The 26,139-nt window shown below is 47.9% G+C and overlaps 2 protein-coding genes across 3 annotated transcripts in view; one reads left to right on the top strand and one right to left on the bottom strand.

Moving 5' to 3' along the window:
- The window catches only part of PTPRE (protein tyrosine phosphatase receptor type E), a 137,118-nt gene extending 134,233 nt beyond the window's left edge, over positions 1-2,885 (bottom strand). Inside the window, exon 1 of one of the 2 annotated variants that reach the window (XM_033130545.1) lies at positions 2,627-2,868. The gene's annotated coding sequence lies outside the window, so the exon portion shown is untranslated. Of the gene's footprint in view, positions 1-2,626 lie in introns of both variants that reach the window. The other variant, XM_033130546.1, reaches the window with a different exon arrangement.
- Positions 2,886-10,865: 7,980 nt separating this feature from the next.
- CLRN3 (clarin 3) lies at positions 10,866-24,168 on the top strand. The gene is made up of 3 exons (XM_033131355.1): positions 10,866-11,245; positions 17,998-18,177; positions 22,322-24,168. The coding sequence occupies exons 1-3, from the start codon at positions 11,017-11,019 to the stop codon at positions 22,600-22,602; spliced, it is 690 nt and encodes a 229-aa protein (XP_032987246.1). The 5' UTR covers positions 10,866-11,016; the 3' UTR covers positions 22,603-24,168.
- Positions 24,169-26,139: the final 1,971 nt, after the last annotated feature.

Genomic DNA, 26,139 nt, shown 5'->3' on the forward strand with positions numbered 1-26,139 from the left:
AAGGAATGGAGAGCAGCTTGCATGGTGTCCCTCACTGCATCCAAACCTGCCTCCTTCGGAGGTCATTCAGGGTCTCTCTGGTCCAGCTCAGACAGTCATTTTAGCAAATACGCACAGCATCTCCAAAAGGATTGGCAATGCAACCCATAGACAGACCTCTCATTGCTCCATGACCCAGCTCAGTCTACACCAACAAACATGTGTGGCTACCTACCAAGCACACTGACATCCACTGAAAATACACAAGCTCATCTGCACAGCAGGTGCGCTCTTGAACCGTCCCTGTCCTCACTTGTCCATCTGTCCAATGGTAGTTATCACAAGCCTCCTGTCAGGTCCTTGGCTGGTGCTGAGGATACAACCTGTCCTTAGGGAACTACAGCAGGGTGGCAGCTGGTGCAATTAGATGGATGAAGAAAACACTGGGAGCGTGTTGGGCTGGGCGGGGGGAAATCCCAGCTTTAGTTTTGGGCAGGTTGAGCTGGAGGCATTTGAGATCCCAGGAGAAATGTCAAGGGGGCAGCTGGGCATGAGAATTGCAGGAGTGGTCAGGCTGGACATGCGCCTTTGACTTGCAGGGAGAGAATTTTGATTAAAGCGGGTGCCTCAGACTGCGATGGCCATGGAGGCCAAGCCAAGTGGACCAACGGAGCCGTAATTTGGAGGAGACGTGTACTGTGATCAGTTGAAATCCACATTTCAGCTCCAGTGCTAACCAACTGTCAACTACTGCTGATTCCTCCCACCTTCCCTGTACCTCCTATGCACACTCACCCTCTTCCCCACGTTCCCTGCAGCCCCTGTCAGGGGTTGATGGACTTCCACACATGGGTCCTGGGAGGGAAGGGGGTCACTCATTAGAACACGGAGCTGTGGGACATCCTGCAATCTGCCACAGAGGCACTGAGCCCGGGAGCACATCCCTCTCAGCCAGCTGTCCCTGCACCTCTCTGCATGGCCTGTGGACTTGACCGCATTGCTTCATATGCATTCTGTCCCTCCACAGGCGTCCTGGGAAGCTTCACAGAGACACTAACTCCATCATCCACTTCCCACAATTGATTTCGCTGGGGGTGGGGGACGCAAGGGGGTATGACTTTAAATTTAAAACCACCCAGATACATCCAATGACCTTGCCCTCTCAGAGACCAATCTACTTCTTAGCTGTTGTGGAAGTCTGAGGGTTTTGGGGGGTGGGGGGTCTGGCAAGTGCTGACTCACAGGCATCACCAAGGCTAAGAATGAAGACCTCCGTCCCTGAGGTCACAGTCAGAGGCAGTGCCACATCTGGGAAGGGCTGGGTGACACCACAGGCTGAGAGCGCAGTCCCCACCTCTTGGGCCTGTTTCATGTCACCACATGGCCTTTAGCTCCCCAGAGGGTTAAAGCCTGTGCTCAGGAAGTCCAGACCCCATCCCTGTTCTCACACAGAGCTCTGCCCCGTTCCAGCCTCGGCCACCTGTGTACACTCCATCATTTCATGCCTTCCTTTGGCTTAGTGTGGTTTTGGAAAGGCACCCCAACCCCTCCCCCCAACACACACACACAGTTTAAATGGGCATGGGTATTTATTTTGCAGAGGTAGAATTTCACCCACCTTTGGGACACACAAACCTCCAGGCACCCTGTGTCAAGGAGCACCTGGGGTCAACAGCTAAGTGGACACAGACACCATGACTCTAAAACACGTGACCATCCTTTGCTGGTTTTCATTCAACTCAACCATCTTCCACTTCAAAAATACAAACACAGGGCCGCATTCTCCTTTCCTTGAGTTTCCTGGATTGGAAGCCTGATAAAGTGGTCCCAATCCAAGAGAAATCAGTATCCTAAATATGCAACTATAACTGTTTAACCTTTCTAGAAAGGCTTGCCATGCCAGGAAGGAATTTAGGTCAGTCCAGCAGGTCACAGCAGGGCTTGGCTCTGCCTCTCCATCCTGTGGGCTGCCAGGCTTCCCCAGTTGGTCCCAGGGAGCCCACAGGCTTGGCAGCGCGCTGAACTCTGGCCCATAGGTCACCCACCAACCCTGCAAACAGCGGCCGCCGGCCTGAGCCAGCCGGGGCCTGCCCACTCCCTGGGCTCCCCACCGCATCTCTGAGCCCCTCAGCTGCACCCTACTCCGCTCCCCTCGCTGAGAAGGCTCGGGGCGCAGGGACCACCGGGCAGTCCCCCTGCAGCAGCCCCGGCCCCTCCCGGAGTTGGCGCAACTCCTAAACACTTTCTCTAAAGGCTCCTGTCTCAACCCCCGTGAGCGCGTAGCCCCCAACACAGCCGTTGGCACCCCCTCTCGGTCTCGCCCGCTTTCACACCCCCCTAGCACTGCTGCCACCGCAGACACACGCTCTGCTGGTCCGTTTACCAAGAGCGAGCGCTGCGGTTGTAGTCGCCAAGTTGGGCTGGGGGGCTCCGCGGGACCAATACCCGGCGTCACTCGGTCCCCAGCCGCTGGCACCCGGCGCGCGACGGGCCGGCAAGGACCCGGCTAGGGGACCCGACACCCCGGCGCGGCCCCTCCCTCCCGCGGCGGCCACTGAGGCGGCGTCCCCGGCCTGTTCCGGCCACCCGGGGCGCACGGCCACCGGAGAGGCGCCCGCCCCCGCCCGCACCCCGCGCGCGCACTCACCCCAGGGAGGCCGGTCCGGTGGCGCCAATCTCGCCGCCGTGGCGACTCCGCATCTCCCGGTTGCCCGCCTGCCGCCCTCCGGGGCGCCCGTCCGTTACTGCGGGACGCGAAGGAGGGTCGTGGGGCCGCGCGGAGGCCGCAGGGTCGGGGCGCCGCTTGCGCCGCCTCCTGCCGCCCGCAACCGTGCCGCCCGCCGCCCGCCGCCGAGCAGGAAATTTGTCCGGCCGGGTCCCGCCGCCTCCTCAGCTCCAGCTGGGCTCCGGCTCAGCGGCGGGGGCGGGGGCCCGGCGCTGCGACGAGCGGGGGCGACGCCTGCTGTCCGGCCCCGGGAGCGCACCCCGGGCGCCCGCCCCACCTGGGGCCGCGGCCCCGCGGGGCAGCGATGGCTCTAGGCCCCTCGGCTCCCAGCTACCCCTTTGCCCAGGCTGGTGCCCCTTCCAAAGAGACCCTGGGCGAGTCCGCACTGCTCAGACCCCGGCGCGCGTGAAGTGTGTCAAGGCATGACAGGCATTCTTACAGCTGGAAAGGCCCTTGCTACCTAGCCTTGACCCTGGGCACCGGGGAGTGGCTTGGCTGGGATCAGGCTTTGGGTCATGCAGTAGGTCCAGGACACCCGGTTCCACTACTGGTTGGGAGAAGTAGGGAGAGCGGTGTAATGTGTGTCCTCCTCAGAGTAAGGGTGCCCACTTGTGGATGATGAAAAGGGCTTCTTGCCATTAAGTCGATCCGGCAAAGTTTAACACACTCAACCCAGGAGGAAGAGCAACAGCTAGGAGGGGTCCGGATCTGCTGGGTTCTGGAACTGCTTTCCAGGTGGTCTGTGAGCTATTTGGGGAGGTTTTAGGGTAAAGGAAATAACATCACAAGGGCAGAAAGGATACATGTTGTGTCATGCTGGTTCTTAACCTTTGTGCTGTGGCCTCTGAGTCCGGCCCAGGCCCAGCCCTCAGGAGGAATATTTTGTCCCTGTTGTAGAGACCTCAGTCCTTAGGGCCTGTGAATGAATGAAGTAATGGTGAGAAGGTGGCACATAGGGAGGCTGCCCACCTTGCATCAATGGGCAGCAGACAACTCCTGGGGTACTCAGGGACAGAGCTGTAGACCCCAAAGCCTGAAGAGCAGTGGGCACCTAGTAGCTGAGACCATCACAGATGACCCGTCCAGAGTGCAACTTCCCTTCCACATGTCAAGAGCCATGACACCAGTGGAAAAGCTGGACCTCACTTTCCATCCCTTCCCTCACGATCCCTTATTCACACATCATCAGGGGGACCCGTACAAATGAAATCAGGTCACACCAGTTCCCTGCGTAAGAACTTCCATTCGGAAAAGAACCCAAACTCCTGGGAGGCTCTGCCTGACATCTCAGCTGCTCCTGAGCCCCTGGTCCCAGTTCACAAGGCTGCAGCCCTCAGCGCCTTCTCTCAGTGTCACAGCCAAGCTCATCCCCACTGGAGACTCTGCCCTCTCTGTACCTGCCCACACTTTCTTACAGCCCCTCTGGAAGATGGCCTCAACCCCTGCTACTCTCTCATGAGGCAGATCCACTTATTTGGTGTCAGTCCTTTCCCCTTCTCTACCCCTCCCTCAGGGCTGTGAGCTCCCACACTCTGCTTTTCTCCATTACCTCTCCATCTTGAGCTCCTAACACAACTCCGATAGCCAGGAGGTGCTCAATGAAAGCGCGTAGGCTGACAGATCAGAGGTAGGGGCCCCAGCAGGCAGCCCCAGGCAGCCTTGTCTCCCTGGAGCCCAGCAGGGCAGGCAGCTCCCTCCAGAGCCTGCCCTCAAGGGACGCCTAGGTTGGGTGCGGCCAGATAGCCTAATGACATCACCCAGCTCTGGACTGTCCCACTGTGATAGCCTCCCGAGCCAGGCTTCTGCACGTGAAGGCGATCATTTCAAAGCTCTGATGAGCTCCACCTGTTAACACTGCAGGGCTTGGGAGGCAAAGACTGTGATACAAGGAGAGACAAGTTGCTTTTGTCAGACATCTGCTGTTGGAAAGTCAACAGTCCTGGTAGCATGACGAGGGGCAGATGGCTCTTGCTCCCGGGAATATCCTCTCGGTGGGACCCCAAAGAGTCTTCCAGGAATTTAGCAACATCCCTCAACTTTTTATAAACTCTAAAGACATTCATCATTGTCACACAAAAGCATGTTTCTTTCACAAAAAAGCGGAATTGTGTTGATTTCTGTACGGGAGCCTCTTAATCCTTCTTAACCATCCTCCTTCAGCCTCTCAGGCTCAAGGGGCCTGCACATCAGACTTAATTCCCCTTTTCTCATCCTAGGCTTTGAGGCCCTCCCCCCACCTTTTGCCTCCTGAACACCTAGCCATCCTCATCTTTTAGGACCCCAGGACTCAGCCCCTGTTAAACCCACAGCTTCCTCCTCAGCCCCTTGCTCACTTCCCGTTTTATCCCACCCTGGGCTTGGCTTCTGCCATCCTCCTAATTGTTCTCCCCTCCCCTTGTCTTCGCCAGGCTGAACAGCCCCTTTCGTTTAAAGCACAGCTGGAGGCAGTTTTCCCGTGACTGTTAGTATTAACTGCAGTCATGTGTGTTGTCTTCCATTTTACTCGAAGACTGGGCATTTGGATTTCTCCGAGGTAACCCAGATAATGCTCATCAAACTTGAAGAGCTCAATAGACATCAATTAAAATGAAAAGTCTCAGACCAGAAGTGTTCTCTAGGAGGATAAGCAAAAAAGGCAAAATTGGTATGTAGAAAGCAAATCAGAGTTGCTTTTAAACGTTGTACGGAAACATTAACATAAAATTCCTTTAGGATATAAAATCAGAAGGTCTTGGTGATTGATTGTCTACAGGGCATGGCAAGCAAGGAAAAACTGATTTCAGGACCTGCCCCACAAAGAGGAAACTCAAGATGGCTAGTACGATCTCTAGAATGTGCCAGAATGAATAACTCTAAAGGGTCCAGAAGTTTCTATTTTGACATTACTCAGTTATTCTTCCCCTCTCTCCTTTTCTAAGTTATGCTCAGGTATTAACACTTATTAACCAGTGAAATCAAGAGCACAAGCGCTTTGCCAGAAGATTCCTCAACTAGTCCAGAAAAAAGGATAGTTGTTTTCTCCTCCACGTCCTCTCAACATTCTAACTCTTATTTTTTTCCTCCTTGGATTGCTTTTCATTGATGAATAATATACATGTATTATACAGATCCTAAGTATACAGTTTAATAAATAAAGACAAATACATAACGAGCGAGATACATATCCCTATCAAGATACTGAATATTTCTATCACCCTAGAAAGTTCCCTCAAAGTTTTCCCAGAAAAACCTTCACTCCCACCACGGGCAGCCACTGTTCTGATTTATTTGTATGGGAGTATGTTTGAATATAGAATTCTTAGTCACTGGATATAGGTTGTTGTTGTTTTTTTTTAAGTAGATGAACAATGTGTGTTTTTTTTTGTGTGTGTGTGTGTGTGTGTAATTCCTCCACTCACAGTGATAAATACCATTAGTTACTGTCTTCTTATATGAGTAAGAAAATTTGATTCAAACTGAGGTCTAGAAATTAGAGTTGATACCATTGAAATAATAAAACAGTCCAGCACCTTCCATGATGTGCTTCAAATGATTTTATAACGCATGGAATAACCCCCTAGTCCTCACTTGAAATCACAGTCTTGTACAGAATGCTGACCATAATACTGTATTGCATATTTGAAAGTTGCAAAGAGAGTAGATTTTAAAAGTTCTCATCACAAGAAAAAATTGTAACTATGTATGGTGACAGATGTTTAGACTTCTTGTGGTGATCATTATAAATCATCAAATCATTGTTGTACACCTGAAACTGATGTTCTACGTCAATTATACCTCAATTTAAAAAATCGCAGTCTCTCAGAAAGTTTTACACTTTGGCAAAAGTTATTTTCCTCTCAACTTCTTTGAGAAACTGTAAGACCTTCAACAGATTTCTGGCAAAAAGAAATAAATGAATTTATTTCTCACCAAGAAATTAGTGTCTGTAATCCACAGAATATTATCACTCATGGAATGATTTGTTATTCATGTGGTTTTTGTCTTGCATATATTTTCAGTTTTCTCTAGTAATTGAGGAAAAAATTGGTAATGGGATACGATGCAACACTGAGATACTAAGGAAACTCTCTTGGTAAATAGGATATAGGCAGTTATTTCTTATTAATGCAAAATAAAAATTTAGTTTTTAAATGTTTTGATTTTCTGTGGTATTGTCATGTTAAGAAAGGCTTTTATGTATTAAAAATACCTCTTTAATGGAAAATTATGATCATATTGAGGCAGTCTTTCTGTTAAAATGATCCCAAAGTATATATAAACTATTACATTTCATTACAAGAGCATACGTGTACATGAATTAATTTAAAAGAGTAAAATAAATTCTGTTACATACTCTAGAACTCTCTGTGTTATGGGGTGTATATTTGTGGGTTTTTTTTTTTTTTTTTTAGAACTGATGTTTAATAACCCACACAATAAACAGAAGAAATCAGCAGCTACAAATTGTAATAAAAACGAAAAAAGATAACAGCTTGTTCCAGTGCATTCTGGCAACGCAGAGGACATTTTCTCTTTTCATATCAGCTAGACTAGCGTTTTCCAAAGCAAGATTCCATTAGCAGCAGTGTATGTGGAGGGGGTCAGAGGGGATAGTAGAGAGCAGGTGGTACAAGGATGGCCATTCTTTATTTCATATTACAAATTTATTTTCATGTATTATAAAAAATATCATGCACATTTCAGATTTTATTACAACTAAGCTAGTATAAATGGTATTGTCGTCAATTAACTGAGAAAAATGATTAAGGAAATAGAGATGGTAATCACGTATGTCAAAAATGGCAACAATGCAACTGAAATGACTGAATCATGGGAAGTCCTCAGCCAGAGCCACCCCCCAGCTGCTGATGTGACCTTCATCCCAGGTATTGGTCTTGCTGTCCCCCACCTGTGAAGGCTTCGTGTTCTATCTGCAGTGGCCTCTTCACCACAGGCTCTACATACTTTTCTACATCCTCCTAATTGTTACCCCCTCCCCTTCTCTACTCCCGGCCTTGGTCTGCCCTGGTCCGTCCTTCCTGCAGTGCCTATTCCTGGAGGAGTCCCAGGCCTTCTTTTACTCCTAATAGAGGGGCGAGATAGTCCCTAATGTCATGCTCTGGGATAGTCCCATATCTCGTTGGAAAGGTTCTTGACTTGGAGCAAGACCACAGATTCTGCCTCCCCAAAGTCAAAATGAATCAGAAACAATTTCAAGAACAAGAAATTCTCTCTCCAACTCTAGATCTGTGGGTGTGTGACAGCATCATTTCTGGACTAGGATGAAAGCGCATGAACTCAGGAGCAGAACCACAAGAAACACAACCAGCAGATGGAAAGAGAGCAAGAGAAGGTGACCTTGGTTGAGACCGTGCTCCCACTTATGCTTGGGGCTTCTGTTACCACAAGCTTTTGTGGTCTAAGCCAACTTGATGGAGGTGTTTTGTCAAAACTCCACACATTCTTCCCTCCTAGAAGCATTCAGGGGGCGGGGGAAAGGATAAAAACCCATCCAGCCTAAAACTGAAGCTTGGAGAAGATAAAATACAGTAGACCCAGGCAAGGTAACAGGATGGCAGGGGAATTACTCACAGTGTACTGGAGCAGAGCGATGGTTGGCCAGAATTGCCCACCATGAACATAAGCAAGATGAAAAGAATTGCCAAGGGAACTATGGAAATATATAGCAAATGGAAAGAAAGACAGTAAACCCCGTTCAGTCTGTAAAAACACCTAGCCTAGTGATCAGAAGCAGTGTTCCCTACATGTGTTATGCTGTAAGGACATATGGTAGCAAGAATTCAATAAAACAAGGGGTTAATAACAGAGATGATACCAACTTTGGAATTGGGATACCAAATCCAGAAAGCATAAAGTGTAAGACTGAAATTCTCATATTTGACTAAATAGACATTTTTAACTTGAGGCAGCAAAACGTCTACAAATACATATGTAAAAAAAACCAAACCTACTAATAAAAGTGAAATACAAACAACAAAATGAATATATGTATATATTAATTGTGTATATATGGAATTGATAAAGGTTAATAGACTTACTGTATAAAAAGAGCATTTCTATATAATAAATGTGAAATATATAAACACTGTGACCAGAAAACTTATGAAAATTAAAATACCAATGGATAATAAAGATATTAACATATGTTACCCTAATTGATTCCAAAATCAAAAATCAAAAAGATACCAACAGACTATTTGCTCTCTCTCAGCTTGTGCAGATGAAAAGTATTAACAGAACTGTGTGCTGGTAAGGGTGTGGGAAACAACTCTAATGCAAGGGGTTGTTGGTAGGTATTTAAATTGGACCAAACTGTCTGCTGGCACGTACCTATTTGTTGACTCAACAGTTCTGCCTGTAAGAATTTATCCCAAAGAAATTCCTGGAAAAGTTAACATGATTGAACATATGAGGGGTATTATGACATCATGCATACAGCAGCGAAAAGCTGAAAACAACCAAAATATTCACCAAAAAGGGTATGTATAAATAAATTATGGTTACTTTGTACAGTGGTAAGCCTTATTCATTGATATAAAAGAAATTCCATGACAGATTGTTGAGATTTTTAATAGAAGATTATAAATTAGAACATGAAGTAGAACTCGATTTTAATATAAATGTATGTATGGACATAAAAATATGGGTATAAAAGTCTTTGCCCAAATATGAACAGAATTACTTCTTCTACGGTGAATTTCTTATTATATTTGCTTTATTCTTTACTTTAGTTAGTTCTATTTGATATTTATATTTGTAATGAGCATATAGAATATTTGTATCATGGTACAAAATTATTCTCACACTGAAAAATGATCTGAAAGGAAATAACTGCTGAAATTCTGTGCCACCCCTTAAAAATGTAGTCAAACTAAATAGTCTTAAATAGAAAAATCAGTTTTCCCAATAGTATAGAATGTTGCGCGTATACAGTAAAGCATGCACACTCACTGTTATGGGGCGGGAGCTGGTCAAATTGGTACAACGTTTTCTAATGAACAACTGAGCGACGCACAGCAACAGCTTCAGTAAAAGTGCACATGATTTGACTCACTTCCAGAAATTAAAGCAAGGGAATACTTAGTGATATGGGCAAAGGTTTATGTTGAAGGATGTTCAGGCATTGTTCTTTTTAAATCACAATTTAAAAATTGAAATAGCATACATGTCCAAAATGGTGGCGTATCTGTGAATATGTCTCCAATAATTCATTCAACAAGTATGTTCTGACTGTCTGCTCTGTGCCAGACTCTGTGACATGCCCTGGGATCTTAGTGGTGAGCAAAACAAACATGTCTGCCTCCTGGAGCCCATAGTCCAGTTACTCTAGTGAGAAAGATAGACAATCAACTCATTCCACAAATAAGTTAGGTGCTAGTCAAGAAAAATACAGGGTGTGAATGTGCGTATATATGTTTTTATAATCAAACAAAGAATGTAATAAAAAGAACAGTGCAAAACATGTTGTGAACATCTATTTTTAATCTCAAGAAATGATCTGTTTGCCAAATGGGGGTGTTTCTCTGAGGGCCAGAAGTGATCACTTATAAACTATTAGTCACTCAACAGACAGGGTGGATAGGAGGCATAAAATCCTAATGTAAGAATGTTCAGAACTACTTCCATCAGAGTACTAAGTAAGAAAAATAAAGATGAAACCTCTCAAGTTATAGTTTAAATAATATGCAAATATGATCTTATTTGAAAGGGACACCTCTCTAATAAGGTCTAAAAAGGAGGACATGTAAACTTTTCTCTTTCTACTCCAAGGTAACTTTAGCAAAGTCTTAATCTTCTTAGGGATTCCTTTTGGAACAATTGTTAGTTCCTTTTGGAACAACAAGTCATTAACCAGTAAAGCAATTCATGAAAGAGTTGAGACTCTATGTTGTTGGCTGCTCGAATCAGCAACATTTTGGGGGTACAGATCCCCTGCTCCCTCATTATTCAGGAATTCTAGTCCTGTCCTGACATGGCAGCTGAACTTGCTCCCAGGACACTAGACAAAGAGTTATAAATTAATTGCGTGATTGAGGAAGCCTTGGGAAGACCATGCCTACCCCTTGTTTCTGCTGGTTGGCTATATCCATAGCAACCTCTTACTCCAGACCAAAGTTCAGCTCCTGTAATTCTTTACGACTATGTTCATAGTCCAGTGCTCATTACCCTTCCTATGAGCAGCGAGCTTTTATAGTTTACAACAAATTATTAGACTCCATTTCTAAATTCTGGACTTCAAATGAAAAGGTCCAAAAATATTATAAAAAGTATATGTATATTTTTTATCCTAGGACCCTTTTTTTCCTGAGAAAATGCCTACGACAAAGAAAACATTGATGTTCTTAGCAAGCTTTTTCACTAGCTTTGGATCTTTTGTTGTGATTTGTGCTATTCTTGGGAATCGAGAATGGATCAGCAGTATAGTCGCCATTAGCGATTCTTCTTCCAACGGCAGTATTGCGATCAACTACGGACTCTTTCATGGTCACAGCACTCAAGAACTGAATCATGGACTTGCAGAACCAGACAAAGATTTTGAAGGTAAATGAGAAACTCGTGTGAACGGGGATAGTGAGATTGAATGAACTGGGTAATATTCATGTCATCCTATATTTGAGCCATGTAACCGTTCAAAACTAATTTCCTTGTAAGCTTCGAGATATGAACAGATATCTTCAATTTTGAAAATTCACTGTATCTTCATTTCAGCCTCCTTATTTCCGGTTGTGTTTATTAGCACAGCCATCTGATTGTAGCATAGGCTGTGTTTCAGTTAAGAGCTTCAAATGAGGTTATTGACAAGTAAATCATTAAGAAAAGATATGCAGCAGCAAAACAGTACCCAACAGCCAGTGGGGACACAGTTTTTAACTGTATAGACTATGGATTTTTAGTTGGAACAACAGCCTCTGCGCACAACCTCATTAATGGTATCTGTGTGAGGAAAAACTAAAGTGGAAAATGTGGTCCATTTCTTATTCCTCTGTCTCAAGTTCATTTCTTTAACCAAGTTGAGTTTTCAGTTTTACCTCCCTAAATCTCATTGTTGTTGGATCTGATATTAAATTTCCATTAATTCTAATGATTATATATTTCACAGGAACTCCTAAATCCTTTTCTGAATTCTTACATAATAATGTCCTACTTATTCTCAATGAGTGGAAAATAAAAATTCATTGAGAATAAGTTGAATTAGTTACTTCTTCGACTTTTGAAGTTTGACCACATACCACTATGTTTTCTAGATTTAAAAGCAACACTAAATTATTTAGCAGCTGAAATGGATTTTGCTTCGTATAGTGTTGTACACAGGCATCGCCAGGTATCATGTAGCCATTTCCTCTTGACTCATAATTACGCATCAGTTTCTACCTGACGCAAATGTGGGATCTGATCCTTGCTCAATGCATGGTGGTAGGAGTTTGAGCCTTAGGCACTCGCTCTAGTCTCTAGCTCTTGTTTGTGACTTTATTAATGAAATGATATACTTAAATCCAGAGCAACATGGTTATAGTTCCAAGTTATAAATTTGTCTTTTAGATGTTACCAAAAACGAGGTCTCCCCCGCAGCTTCAGCAGTGTCACACCTCCTCCAGCACCAGCCGCAGCTTCTCAGGAGAACAAGGAATACTCGCTTTGCAGTTTCCCGCTCCCCTCCCCACTCGCAAAGACTAGAAACCAAGACTTTCAAAGATTCAGTTGCACTGTGAACATAGCATTTGCAAAACCAAACGGCGTACTAGTTTCTGAATCTCCAGACACATTTAGAGATTTTAAAATATGAGATAACACCCTGTGAATTTTTTTTATTCTCCTAGTGTCTGTTTGGAACCAGTTGGTTCCAATTTGCAATAAATGGTGTCACTAACAGACCCGCCTACCTAATGCTGGGAAGCTCAGAGGAGGCAAGGGGAGGCCAGAGTGTGGCTCTGCAGCCCCGTGTGTGCTGGAACCATGGTGGCGTTGAAATAGGCCAGCCGTGGTCAAGGACAGCCCTGGAGGCGGCAGGGCCAAGCGGGCACCCACTGCAATGTGCGAAGGAGGCGGAACACTTGCATTTGCTTTGCCTGGCTCTCCTTTTATTCTTTGTTCCCGGAGAGCCACATCCAACTTCCTCAAGTCACTGTCAGCCTCCAGGCACCGGGGAAGATAAGCCATGTCCTCGTCAGTGAAGGTGCCCCCATCTACTAGGACCCTCAGGGACTCCGGGTGCTTCGTTGTTGATGGTTTTAGCAACTGTTGAACTTGGAACACTTATCAACAGTTCTCTGGAAAAGAAGGGGGAAAGTCATGTATTTAGAACATCTATCGTGTGTCCAGCTGCAACAGACCCATGCGTGCTTCCCTGGAGAGCAAAGCTGCAGTGTCGCAGTGAGACACGGCTGCTTCCTGCTGGCTTCTCATGACCAGAGGGGGCTTATTTAAAGTCAGAAGCCAATCATGGCCAGCACAGTAAAATCTGTGTCAATGCCTTGTTCCTCCCCAGCCGTGATGGGTTGGCTTTTCCACTTGAGAAGTCAACCGTGTCAGCTTCTTGGCACGGATGAGGTCACACTAAAAATCTCCAAAGAGTAATGAATATTGCAAAGCTCAGTTCTATTTCTACATAGCGTTTATCACATTGTGTCAATTTAGGCTGTAGATCTTGACGTGAACAAGCAGAAGGAAATGATGATGGCTGATTTCAAAGTGCTAAAATAATTCAGCCAACCATAGGTCAAGTGTTGGGGAAAATGATCACTCAGACCCGGTAAGGAGACTCCGCCGTGTAAGCAGGGTGCTGGGCAGCTCAGGCTGGTCCGGAGACCCGCTGGTTTCATCTACAGGCATCCCAGGATGTCCAATATCCAGAGGGAAAGTGACAGGTCCACTGTGTCCACCAGCGACCACGCTGCCTTGGCTACTTCAAGTGTTCTGGATATTTCATTTCCGTTCAAAAACACGTCCTGAGCAGCTGCTACGTGAGTGAGGGGTTTGGATACTGAGGAGAATTGCACAGCTCCTGGCCTTGGTGGAATCACCATCTAGTCTTTCTAGAAAAAAGACCTCCCGTCAGTTAAATGTAGCACCTACCCTGCACGACCTTCAGGGCCAAGGTGTATGCAGGTGGCTGTGCCAGCAAGGGGCAGTTCCACCCCGACCAGTCTCTTCTCCCGCCAGCCCCATTTGTCCTCAGGGAGCTCAGAACTGTACTCTTATCCCAGGCTAAAAGTAATTCAGAAAGTAAATCTGCTGCCAACGTCAATTGATTGCAAGGAGAACAAATGAGGTTTATTTCTCCCAAATTTACAAAAAGCCCTTCCTTACTATTCCCACCCACCGCCCCTTCCCTGGACTGTACATCTCTCATACATTTCGGGGAAGGAGTGACTTATTATTTGCCCCCAGAGACATGACCGCACTGGGAGGAGAAGCTTAAGGGGACAGAAGAGGCATCTCTCCACTCTTCTCCCCGAGAGAACCCTGGTAAATTTCCAAGAGGTTGGGGACACCAGCTGGGACTTCCCATGCTCTGGGATCTGTGGACTCAACGAGCTCCTCCAAGGGTACACTGATTGAGGAGCCCCACCAGTTCAGGCTCCCTGGTGACCAGGTGTTGGAGGAGGACGTAGAGGCAGCTCCCCCCCACCCACAAAGCCACCAGCTCTCCCTCGATTTCTGAGGACGTACAGGAAACCAGAGCTAGAAATGCCAGATGGCACATGGGTCCTGAAGGGTTACATCTCCATGCACAGGGAGCCTGGGTGTCCGAATGACCCTGTCTGCACACTGCCCACCCACCCAGCTGTGGGAGTCATGGCCTCTCCTGGGGCTGCCAGGATCCAGGCAATTAGTTCCAATTGTGAGGTGCTTTTCCCGATTCCAAAGCTTGGCCCCTAAAAGGAAGAAAAAGGAACGGGATGTATATTTGCTAATTTTGTAGGCACAGAGCAGCTGTCAGATGTTCTGGGGGCTTATTGTTCTTTCATTCTTGCTAACTTTCACTGATTTTCCAGCTTCGTTGTCTGAGTTCTGAGCCAGGGTGGGGACAGGAGATACAGCTGTCATACCTGTGTGGCAGGGGATTCAGAATGCTGAAATATAATTTTAAAATACGGCAGTTAAAATTAAGATGAATTGTCACATTAATACACAGAAAAGTATGAGTCAACAGGCTCCAAATACACTCCCTTTTGAAAAACCGTATCTCTTAGATCTTACCAGCAGTCAAAAAAACAAAGCTAAACCTAATTGTCACACTCTAATTTACTCTGAAAAAGTGAATAAACATCCATTTACAGCTTTTAGTAAGCATATAAAGCAGAACAATTCTCCAGAGCACCACAGATGCCGGGGACCAATGACATTTTCTCACCCTAACATTTCTGCTTTCTAGTTCAGTACCCAAAGTGTTTCTTATTGGCTAAGGAGGGTTCATATTTAGCCCCCAGCTAGCTTCTGGTGAGATCCCAGAGTCTCCCGCTTGTGCCCAAGGAGTTGCGGGGTGAGTGTGGACAGGAAGCAATTCTTCCTCTGGTGACTAAGTTTTGAAGCACGTGCAGCATTGACCCTGCACCTCTGAACAGGAGCGGCTGGCTTCTCCCAGTTTCCCCCTCTTCCTCTGGTGTCACCTGCCACTAGTTCCAAAACCGATGTGCACTCAATTATAACATATGAATCCTCCACAGTGAGACAGAGAAGCAAGAGGCTCAGCCTGTGGTCAGTGCCTTCGGGACAGTCCCAGCCGGGTGGCCACCCCAGAGGGCAGGGGCCCCCTCAGAGCCCACACATCCCCAGTGGGCAACAGGCAGGACTATGTTTGCAGGTTAACCAATGCCCTGCTGGGGTTCTTACATGGGATGAGTAACATCCCACGGAAGAGGGCTGTGCTGAGAATTTCAGCGTGTCTGTGGAGCATTAACAGAACTTGTGAAATAGTCCAGGCATCACTGGGTATGAGTAGACAGAACAGGTATGAGTTGAACTTTGCTCCCAGGCCCATCTCACTGAGAGAAGCAAAGTGTTCTCTGGCGTAGGGTGGTGAAGTCATCGTCTCTAGGGTGCTGAACTGATAATTTCCCCTCTGTCCTCTCAGGTCTCCTGGGGGTTCCAAGGGATGTGTGGCTGTGCGTCCGGGAGGCGGTTGCCACATTTCCTTTCTCCTGGTCTTTTTCTTGACTACCCCTTTCTTTTCTGCACACTCTCACTGCCACATGCTCCTCTCTTCCTCTCAGCTCTGGAAGCCTGACATTACTCCCCTCAAGACCCAGGGCTGTTCCCGGAGCCTCTCCCTACACTCCCTGCTCTGTCTAGGGACACTTGTCACTCATGGCTGTCAGGACGACATCTCTCTCTGCATGAGGCTCCTTACCATAAGATCCCAATATCTAGGTATGTCTGATGGCAGACGTGCTGGCCAGGGCAAGTTCGTGCCCACTGTTTGTCCAATGACAGGAAATTTGTCTCCCTCTGCTGATTTAGTAAAAGAACCTGAACTCATAGAACTTAGAGGTTCAAAAATGGAGAGAGGAAAGATCCATCTACAGGTTGTACCCAACGCTGATGGGAGTGCTATGACAATACTGCACTCTGAGAAGAGGAGGCGGACTAAAGTGTGGGCAGCGCGGGGACGGGGCTGGCAGCAGCTTTGGAAGGACATCGGCAGACGTGGGCTTAGGTCCTTCTTCACATACATGGAAAGCAAAGGTGCCAGGCAGGGAGAGCCAGTGGAGTTTGTGTTGCTCCGAAGGGGACACTAGGACCCTGGACAAAAGTCGTAAGATGAATATTTGGGCACAACACAAAGAAGAGCTTTTAAATGATTGAGGCCACACAGTGATGGGAAGGGCCACCTTGCAAACAGAGGGCTTCTTGCTACCAGGACACATTTCAGGAGGAGGCTTGGCAACTCCTCCCGGGACACACACAGCACCCTTGGGTCTCTGCCAGCTCCGTGGGCTCCTGTTCTCTGAAAGACTCTGGTTCACGAGGGAGAGCAGAAGGAACACTGCCCCCCCGCCCCGCCCCAGAATCTTCCAGGGCCTTTCTGGCTGCTTCTTTAAAGCTGGTCTTTCGTGAGGATGTGAGAGGCTGCCTGCTGTCTCCCTGGGGCCTGGCCAACAGGACTGGAGGAAGGAAGAGGCTTTTACATTTTCCTTACCCACCCCCATCATGGTTCTCGTACCTGTCAGTGCCCGAAGATATGGTTGGTATATTGCAATGGACCCTGAAATCTTTCCCCTTATGTCGTTGTGACTTTCACAGACTATCTTGGTAAACACTTTATTTAATATGGTGGCACTCTCCTTAGGACCTAATACATACTGGCAGCCCTTGGAGGGGTTTTATAAACACATGGCTGGGATCTCGGGTGAATGTGGGGACGGCTCACCCCTGGTGCTGCTCATTTTGTAAACAGAGGAGTGGGCCTAAGAAACAGGTACAGGGAGAATGGATGTGGTGGCCAGAAACAGGAGGATGGCCTGTCTTTCAAAAGCCGTGTCTGGAGCTCCTTTGCACTGAGAAATAGGCAAATGTTATAAAATGTTGTTAGAATGAAGAGAAAGTTAGCTTGAAAGAAACCAGATGGTTTTCCAAAGGCCACCTTTCTCATTTGAGCCACGTGGGCTTTGGGTCTCCTCTGGCTCCAGGAAAGTCAAGCCTGGAAGCGGGGCCCACACCTCGATTTGCACACATAGCAGTCATTTCCCTGTCGCCAGGGCCAGACTTGGGCTCCCACATCCCTGCTCACCTCCGTTAGGCCCGCCCCTCCTGGCCTTCTCTGTAACGGCCACCCCGAGTTCTTGGGTCCACCTCAGAAATCTCAGGGTTTACAGATCCTCAGTGTCACAGGTTTTCAGGGTGGCCCACCCTGTAAGTATCTCCAAGTGGAAGCAGAGTGAGTGCTCAGAGCAAAGGGGACGCAGCCTGCAAGGAATCTGTGATAATGCGCCCTGGAGAGTGTCTGGGGCCAGAACATTCTGAGGGAAGGTTGTTCAGCCCTGCAGCAGCTTATTAAGGAGGACACATGCTTTCCTAGGGGACTCTAGAATGGGGATAGATCCCGTATCTGAAGCACTGCGGTGACTCTCTCAAGCTGAGGTTCAAGGACCGGCCTAGAGTGGGGAGTGTGTGGGGATCCCCAGGTCCCACCCCTTCCTGTTCTGACCCCTGAGAGATGCCGCTGGACCATTTCTACCCCAAGTACCTATGTGGGTAGAATGCAGAGGAATGCGGGGGCGTGTGTGGAGAGCCCTCCGGCCCACAGCTGGTATTTGCATTTTGCGTATGGACTTTACCAAACTTTGTTTTAGTTTTAGGGAGCTTGAGTGACTCTTCCCCTAAAATTCTGCATTTGGCGGTTATCCTGTGCCTGGTCATCAGTTTGTCCACCTCGCTGCTGAGTTCTGGATTCACCTTCTACAACAGCATCAGCAACCCCTACCAGACGTTCCTGGGGCCCATTGGGGTGTTCACGTGGAGTGGGCTCAGCGGTGAGTATCACCCAGGAGACGGCACTTGCCTCGGAAGACGACCTCTTTGCCTGTCTTTCTGCTTCGCTCTCACATACGCGCACATACACGGTCACAGTGAAGCCATGGAAATTAGGAGGAGCTGCTACGCGCCGAGTCGCAGGCTGGGCGCCAGGGGTTATCTTTCTAAATCGGTCGCTTTATTAAGAATCTCTGGAAATAAGATCCTGTTTGAAACGCATTGGTGAGGGGCAAGCAGTGTGTGTGTGTGGGGGGTGGTGGTAGGTGTTAAAATCGATGACATACACCAGTCTTAGCGTTTAAGGATCTAATGTAAGAGGTTAATTAAAACACATAAATCAGTGAAACATTCTCTGGGCTCCTGCTATGTGCTTGACTCCAAATTAGGCTCTGTGTGACGTATAGAGGCGCACACACACACACGCACACGCGCTTGTTTACTCTCCCCGCCTCCATATAACAGTCACCTTGGGCTAAAATCCATGACACATCTGCATGACTGTGCCACAGAAAACCACCAAGAATGGCATTTAGGAGAATCTGGGGCCAACACCCTCTCTTCGAGTGACCTGTGAGCCCAGGGTATTGCTAGGTTATTTTATTTGTTTGTTGGGCAAGATATTGGGGTGGGGGCTGGAGGCCAGATAGGAAGTGGATCCCTGCTTGAGTCACAGTAGGTTTGACTCTCTCTGGGGTTTCACAGGGCTCTGTGGCCACCACACCTGCCCAGAGGCAGGGTCAAGTGGGTGCCTCTTTGCCCTTGGCAGGCAGCCAGGTTACTCCGGCCCTCTCCCTCTCTCCACCAGGAAAGCTTGATCTTGAGAAGGGATCTGAAGAAGCCCAGCCCGCCAATGTGTAAATTCCAGGTGGTGTGTTTTAGCACAGGCCAGAAACTTCCAAGCAGAGGCAAGGTACTCTGGATACTAAGGCTTCAGGCAGCCTGGGAGGAGAGGCTCAGGGAAGCTTCTCCTGTCCTTCCGGGGAGGCCATCCTTACACTAGCCCGGTGCAGGTGGCCGCAGGGGGCCCTGTGCCTCTGTGCTGTGGCCACGAGCAACGGTGTGCCAGCCAACGTGAACAACCAGCTCTTGGTAGAGGGGCGCCGACTGTAACACGGCCGATTTGAAGTGTGTAAATACGTCCACTGTGGCCTTTTTCAAGCTAATAGTTGAGGAGATGGGTGAGCAGGCCCCAGCACAGCCTGGATGTGGGAGAGCCATGCAACTCACTGATCAAACAGGGACTTTTTAAAAGAGCAACTCATAATCATTAACCCGGGACAGTAGGTGAAGCTGGGCCTGTCCCGGGCACACCTGTCTCCATGACCACATCGCACACTCACACTGAGGATTTCGGGCGGGCTGGGTTAGCCACTTTCATGCGTGCCTAGCCCTTTGCGGTCTTTCTGTGCTTTTATTGGCTGGTGGTGAAAACAAGCAACCCCTCAAGTTGAGGGGCGATCCACTGTGGGCCAGGCACACTGGTCCTGCAGAATGAGTGTTCCTGCTTCTTGTCTCACAGCGGAGCTGGGTCAGAAGGCTAAGGACTTGGTTACCAGCTCAGATATCCTCCCCCAATTGCCAGGGTTCCTTTCTCAAGCTATTGCTATGATTGTCCTTGACCTCGGTGAACCAAACCAAAGGCCAGCAGGACTCATTGGCTCTCATTGCCAACGTGAAAAATAATTACTTTAATTTGTGCTCACGTAATTCAAGTCAAGGGAAGCAGGGACTTCAGGTAGAGCTGGATTCAGGGTCTCAGCTCCCACTGCCAGGACTCTGCTTCCCTTCAGTGCACCGACTCTAAGTGTCCCCGTGTTCCCTCCAGCACTAAGCAGCCAGGCTGTTACTCTTACAGGTGACATGGCTGCCAGCCGTTCTGGGCTCATCGCCAGCTGCCTGCAGCAACCTCAGGAGAAAAGAGTCTTTCTTTCCCCAAATCTGACTTTCACTGTAAGAGCCCTCTCCCTATCCCTCGAGCCACCTCCATGGCCCGCAGGGTTGAATTCACAGATCGACTGACCCACCGACTGGCTGTGGACACCGGTCTACCTGGGAGCTGGGGCCGGGGCTGGGGGTGGGGGTGGCTTCCGAGAGGAAAACCAGGCACTAGAACCAGAGAGGAAGACCAGAGGTGGGGCCCATGTTGCTGGGGCTACAGCCATCGGGTTCAAAGCCCATCTCTCCCTCTCGGCCAGAAGGAACCCTTTTTTCCCTAAGGCTGCCTTTCTTCCTCCCCAGCTGAGGAGAAGCTGACTTTGCACACAATAGAGGCCCGATGCCTGTTTGTGGAGAAAAACATGAAAAAAGAGGGCCTGCAGATTTTCCCTCCACCTCCACCTACTTCTCACAACAAAGAATTGTTTGACAGAGAGAGAATTCCTGCCACATTCCTTTCCCTGCTTGGGCAAGTTCTGACTCCCAGAGAGAAGCTGTAGGGTGGGCGGAAAAGCAGTTTGAGACATTGATGTGTGTGGAGGAGGTCTGCATTCTGACTGGGGCCCAAGGCCCAGGAAGAGCTCTGGCTTCGCATCTGGGCCCCTCTGAACGTCCTCGCAGCCCTGTGACCCCGTGCTCCTAAGCCAGACTTTCATCTGAGTTGGCCTGTGTGGACTCCATAGTTTCTTCACTCGGGGCTTCCCGGGCTGGAGAATTTAGCGAAGCCTCTTGGTTTACTGAGGCTGGGCCTGCAGGCGTGTTTACGCACAAAGCTGCCTTGGGGCATGGTGGCCTGAGGGCAGGGTCAGGCTGACTGCAGAGATCCAGAGGGAAGGACAGCAAACCCTATAGGGCCAGGTTTGGACAAAGTCTCCTTGACTGAGGGGAGAAAAGGAAGGGGGTTTCCTGGCTTGTTTCTGAAGGAAGAGGAGCGGGGTCTGCTTCCAGGAGAAACACAGCAGTATCACGTCTTGGGCTCCTGTGCTCTCTGGCCCCACCTAGCCTGCCCTTCGGACGACACTGCCTGGCATGGCCTGACCCTGACCCTGACCACTGAGAGAATTTGGCGCTGGAGAGAACTTTGCAGACCGTCTGCTCCAACGCATTTGTTCCTCAGCCGAGGCCCCCAGAGAGCACAGAGTGATGTGGCAGGTCACAGAACACGATGGGGACAGGCCAGGATGGGAAGCCAGTGTCCTGAGCGTTCAGGAGCTCTCTCCTTCAGCCCCTTCTGTCCCAGAAAGCCAGAAAAGCAGGCAGTGTGATGCATGGCCCCTCTCAGGGGCTCGGGTCAGCATTCGTGTCTGCACGCTGACCCCTCCCGATTCAAATCAAAGCCATGTGCAGCCACTTTAGAAAGAAGTTATTTAACCCTGTATTCTGGCTGCCCCTCTGTGACTAAGCTTTCGTAAGAAACTTCACAAGGGCGTAATGAAGGAAAATTAAGGGGTGTGAGACGCACAGGGCATCAGAGGAACGGGGGTTTTGTCTGTAAAGATTCTGAAGAAGTAAAACCATTCCGCTGAGGACAGAAGTCTGTCATCAAAGACAGCTGAGGCTTCTCCCGACACAAAAGCCTGTAATTAGGGCTTTCTGGGGCGCTGTGTAGAAAGTTTCCTGGGTGTGGGTTATGGCCAGGACACGTCTGATGCCGAAAGATGCGTCTAGTTCTGGGTAAATGTCAGCAGAGGAAGAGTTTCATGGCCTCTGGACTCCATGATGACCACATGGCTCAGTCAAACCCCGACTTCGATAGATGGGAACCTCCGAGTCCTGTTGCGCCTCCCCGTCCTTCTCGAACAGTTCGATTGCGGTAGGATTCCCACTCCGCACAATTCACCCGCTGAAAGTACACCTTCAGTGGAGGTTAGTATGCCCACAGGGATGGGCACCACCCCCACAGTCAAGTTTAGAACACTTTGTCACCTCAGGAAGAAGCCCTGTGTCCTCAACTGTCACCCCGTCGGGCTCCCTGCCCATCCCCAGCCCTAAGCAACCGGAGGGCTACAGCTTATTCCCTTTGGAAGGTGAGGCACGCGGGTCCGAGAAGCTTGTGTCTTGTATTTCTTTTACATTCCCCTAATGCCTAAAAGAGTGTAAACAGCAGTGTGGACATTCAGTGAATGCCCACAGAGTACATGTTCCATAAAAAAAAAAGTGACATTACAACACGTCTCACTATATCCTTGATGAAATTTACTCTTGCAGCATCCTTCACTTTCCTGGCAATGCTACTGTGTGTGGGGAACGTCCAGTCCAATCACCTCTCAGAAGATTTGGCCCAGACGCTTTACCCGCACTATTCACCAGCCACTGACGGAAGAACGACCCACAGATATGGGTACTCATTTTGGCTCATGCTGCTCATCATTCTTCTAGATATTATCACCGTGGTCATCATTTTTTTCTACCAGAAGGCCAGATACCAGCAGAAGCAGGAGCAGAGAAAGCCAATGGAATATGCTCCAAGGGATGGAATTTTATTCTGAATTCTATTCTATGTCATATTGTCCTTAGGTCTAGTCTATCATATGTCAGCTCCCTGAACAATAACTGGTTAGCTTGTCTGGACAATCAGCATGGTTAAGTGCAGCCCTGATTGACCGTCATTTTGTGATAATAGTTTTTGTATCTCATGACACTATGTTCTTTATAAATGATGTCCTTTGGAAAAAGGTCCTTCCCACGAGGGTGGGGAAGCTGAAAGGGAAAGCTCTCCATCTATGTATCATTCAAAGTGGTCCAATGATTATGAGCCTGTGGACCCTTCTGACCCAGTCTCACCCTCTGAAATAATAAAGATTTGTATCACGCAACTTTCCTTTGAGTAGCTCAAAGCATGTCAGCACCTATGATCTCATTCCTGGTCAGGAGAGACCAGGTATTTCTTTATTTCACTCTGTGAATGAAGACTTCCAAGTACAGAGGGATTCAGAACTCATCTTTCTAGAAACAAGTGTTGGAGGCGAGACTTTGGAGTGAATGACCTGGCCTTCTGGAGCCTTTGTCACTGACATAGCAAACCCAGTGGTGGGTAGAAGTGCTGATACTCGTTTTTGAGGTTCCAAGGTGGAGAAGAGATTGAAAGTGAAAAGATAGAGAAAAGATAAAAATTACAAACCTACCACCTGTATGTTAAGGAGGCTAAACATATTCCAGTTTGAAAGGGTTCTAGTGAATTCAGTCAAAAAGAAATATAACATTGCAACAAGTTCTAGCAACCATCCCTCCAACGAACCCTCTGCTTTCTTGCTGTGGTGTCGACACAGATGTCATTGGTCCAATGGGAGTGTCTCACCCATCAGCAGAGCTGAGGAAGAAGGGTTAGAGACGGGTTACCACTGTTTTCAGGCTTTCCTTGAGTCAGAGCCAAGGCACATGAAGAACACAGGCATTGGGTGCCCTCTTGGCATAGGTGGGTGAAACTGGATCAGGGTGTCATTTTTTTCAGGAAAATTTAAAGAAGTCCCAGAATGGATTCGACCTACTTTACCAGTAGTGTATTCTTCCAGAAAATCACTTTGAGGAGCTTTTGGGCTTGAATATCCCATAAGTCAGTCAGGCTGAATACTGATGGGATTCTGAGATAGTCAACTTCCATGTCTTAATGGAACCAGAGCCAAGTGAAGCAGAATTCCCTTAGTGTGATTTACATAGTGTAAGCTCTTGGGGCAGGAAGACGTGTCCTTTGCGAAGAGATCGAGAATTAATGACCTTCTGACCTGCAATTGTTTTTGTAACAATCTGTTGTATTAATAATGTTTTTTCATTCAAGAAACATGTATTGAATACTTGTGATGTGATTTGCCTGTGCAAACCTGGGTACCTGTCCCCACGGTGCTTACTGTTGAGTAGTTCAGACAGACACTCAAAAAGCGGTTATTAGATTCCATGTGAAACAGGTGCTTACTCAAAAATTATGTATCTTCTGGAAAAGGTCACTTGTCTCTAACTTCTCACTCCAAAGTCCTGCTAAGTCGATGTTACTCTAATAAATTAACTTATTGTGAAACTTTGAACATATTAAAATATGATTATCAACAGTAAAAGTTTTCTAAATTCTTTGAAGCTAAAAACATCTGTGTCCTTTGAATTTTATATCAGATTTTGATAATGTGGACAAGTCATGACCAGGAGACAGATACGGGCCGCACATCCATGCGGGCGATCGCTAAATAAATAGGCAACATTCACGTTACGTGTCAGTGCAAAGGATGCAATAGGATGTAAAGACTGCACGGATTCATCAGTGTTGGAGCAGACCTTGGCTTCTCTGGGGGACAAACTGTCTCAATCCTTACCTCACAGACGGCCTTTAGGGAACCATTTAGAACATAGGAATCAGGTAAGTGGAACTTGGGAGGTGAAGAGAATGGCTCCCTTGTGATGTCTGAAGGTAGAAGGTAAAGAGCCCACGAGTGTGAAGAATTCAGTTGAGATTTTGTTTAGGAAGAACAAAACATAAAGACAATTCACAGCGCAGCCAGTGCTGAGGGGACCCCTTGGGTCTGTGCCCCAGCTTACGAGATGGGCCTTTCAGTGAGTGTCCAGGGTACAATTAAGGCTCCTGACCTTTTTTCCCAAGGAAAAAACTTCCATTAAATAGTAATTTGCTGTATAAACTACTTAATAAATGTGCAGCGTATTCTTCTTGTCAGGGAACCACTATGACACTATTTTGAAGGTCTGATCTATTCTGTGGAATTCGGCTGTTTCAAGGATCAGACTATGACCCCTACTTAACCTACGTAGTCCTACTATGTTGGATTAGGGGACAAGGTCCATCCATGATTATAAAATAAATAAATCACATAAGATATTGTGCTCTTCATTTTACAAGAACACAGGGTCCATGATGGTCACTCTAGGGAAATTAATACTTTTCACTAATGCCGAAGCGATTCGGCTTCCCCGATGGCTGGATGTTTGCAAAGACAGCGGGAGATGGGGTAACCTCCAAGGAAGCTTTGCTATCACCATTGTAATGCTATTTGATCATCTCAGCGAATCCTGTGGATTTGGCAGGGCAGGGAGAGTTATCTCCTTGGGTGTGACACTTCTCAGGGTCTAAATACTGATCCTGCAGCTGGCCTCACGTGGCCGTACAGTATTGGTACCTCAGTATGTGACAAATGGCCATACAGGTAGACACATCAGCATCCTCCCGCCTTCTGAGGATGTTCAGCCTCTTGGAAGACCTGGAAACCGGCAGATTCTGCCAAGGACAGGCAGATGTCATGCAGAGTTCCAGAACTGGCGCTCCCTCTACCTGCCCAGTGCCAAACCCGGGCCATCTTTCTCTTCTGCTAAAACCAGACATTAAGTGATCACCACAATGAGACTAGAAAGCAGACTTGAAGCCAGGTGCTCAGTCACCTAATCTGATGTTTTTCTATAACATGGACAAGGCCACAGGCGTGACATGTGTGGGACAGGATGGCTCAGAGCCAGGAGTTTAATTCTGAAATTCTAATGTGGTGAAAAGCTGGGGCTCTTTGGTCCCTGAGTCCCTCTGGGCTCTCCAGACCCCAGCACCCAGAACCCCAGGGTCCTCGGGCAGAGAAATCCTTCAGCCAGGGATCTATTCTCTAGTCCTTGTTCCCTGTTCTCAGCCCCAGAGCCCCACCACCCAGGACTTGGGGACACAGGTGTAAGCCGCTCTGGCATCTCCTAGCCGCAAACTCACTGATCCTCTCTGAGCTTCTGTTTTCATGACTAAAAAGTAAATAATACAAAAGACCATCAGTGTAGGATTAAGCAGGAAAGTTCTGGAGTCAAGCTGCCTGGGGTGGAGAAGTTAACCTTCATCTCAGTAAGCCTCACTCTATCCTCTGCGAAATGGGTTAACAATAGCAGGTTTGCTCTCAGGTTGTGAGGAGGAGCTGTGATCAGGTGTGTCAGAAGCTCCCCTCCCTCACAGAACTGTGAGGATAAGGTGACAGGGTGTGCCCTCCCTTAGCTGCTGCAGGCCTTGTTAATTGTTTTGCGTAGTAAATGAGCAAGCAACAAACTATTTAAGCCCAGTG

The sequence above is a fragment of the Rhinolophus ferrumequinum genome, chromosome 16 (assembly GCF_004115265.2).
Source record: "Rhinolophus ferrumequinum isolate MPI-CBG mRhiFer1 chromosome 16, mRhiFer1_v1.p, whole genome shotgun sequence".
NCBI classification, from domain to species: domain Eukaryota; kingdom Metazoa; phylum Chordata; class Mammalia; order Chiroptera; family Rhinolophidae; genus Rhinolophus; species Rhinolophus ferrumequinum.

Excerpts from the sequence above, each read along its gene's own strand:
- CLRN3 (XM_033131355.1), top strand. The coding sequence starts at position 11,017 with ATGCCTACGACAAAGAAAACATTGATGTTCTTAGCAAGCTTTTTCACT. Across the intron at positions 11,246-17,997 it reads ACCAGACAAAGATTTTGAAG|TTTTAGGGAGCTTGAGTGAC; the intron begins GTAAATGAGAAA and ends ACTTTGTTTTAG. Across the intron at positions 18,178-22,321 it reads CACGTGGAGTGGGCTCAGCG|CATCCTTCACTTTCCTGGCA; the intron begins GTGAGTATCACC and ends TTACTCTTGCAG.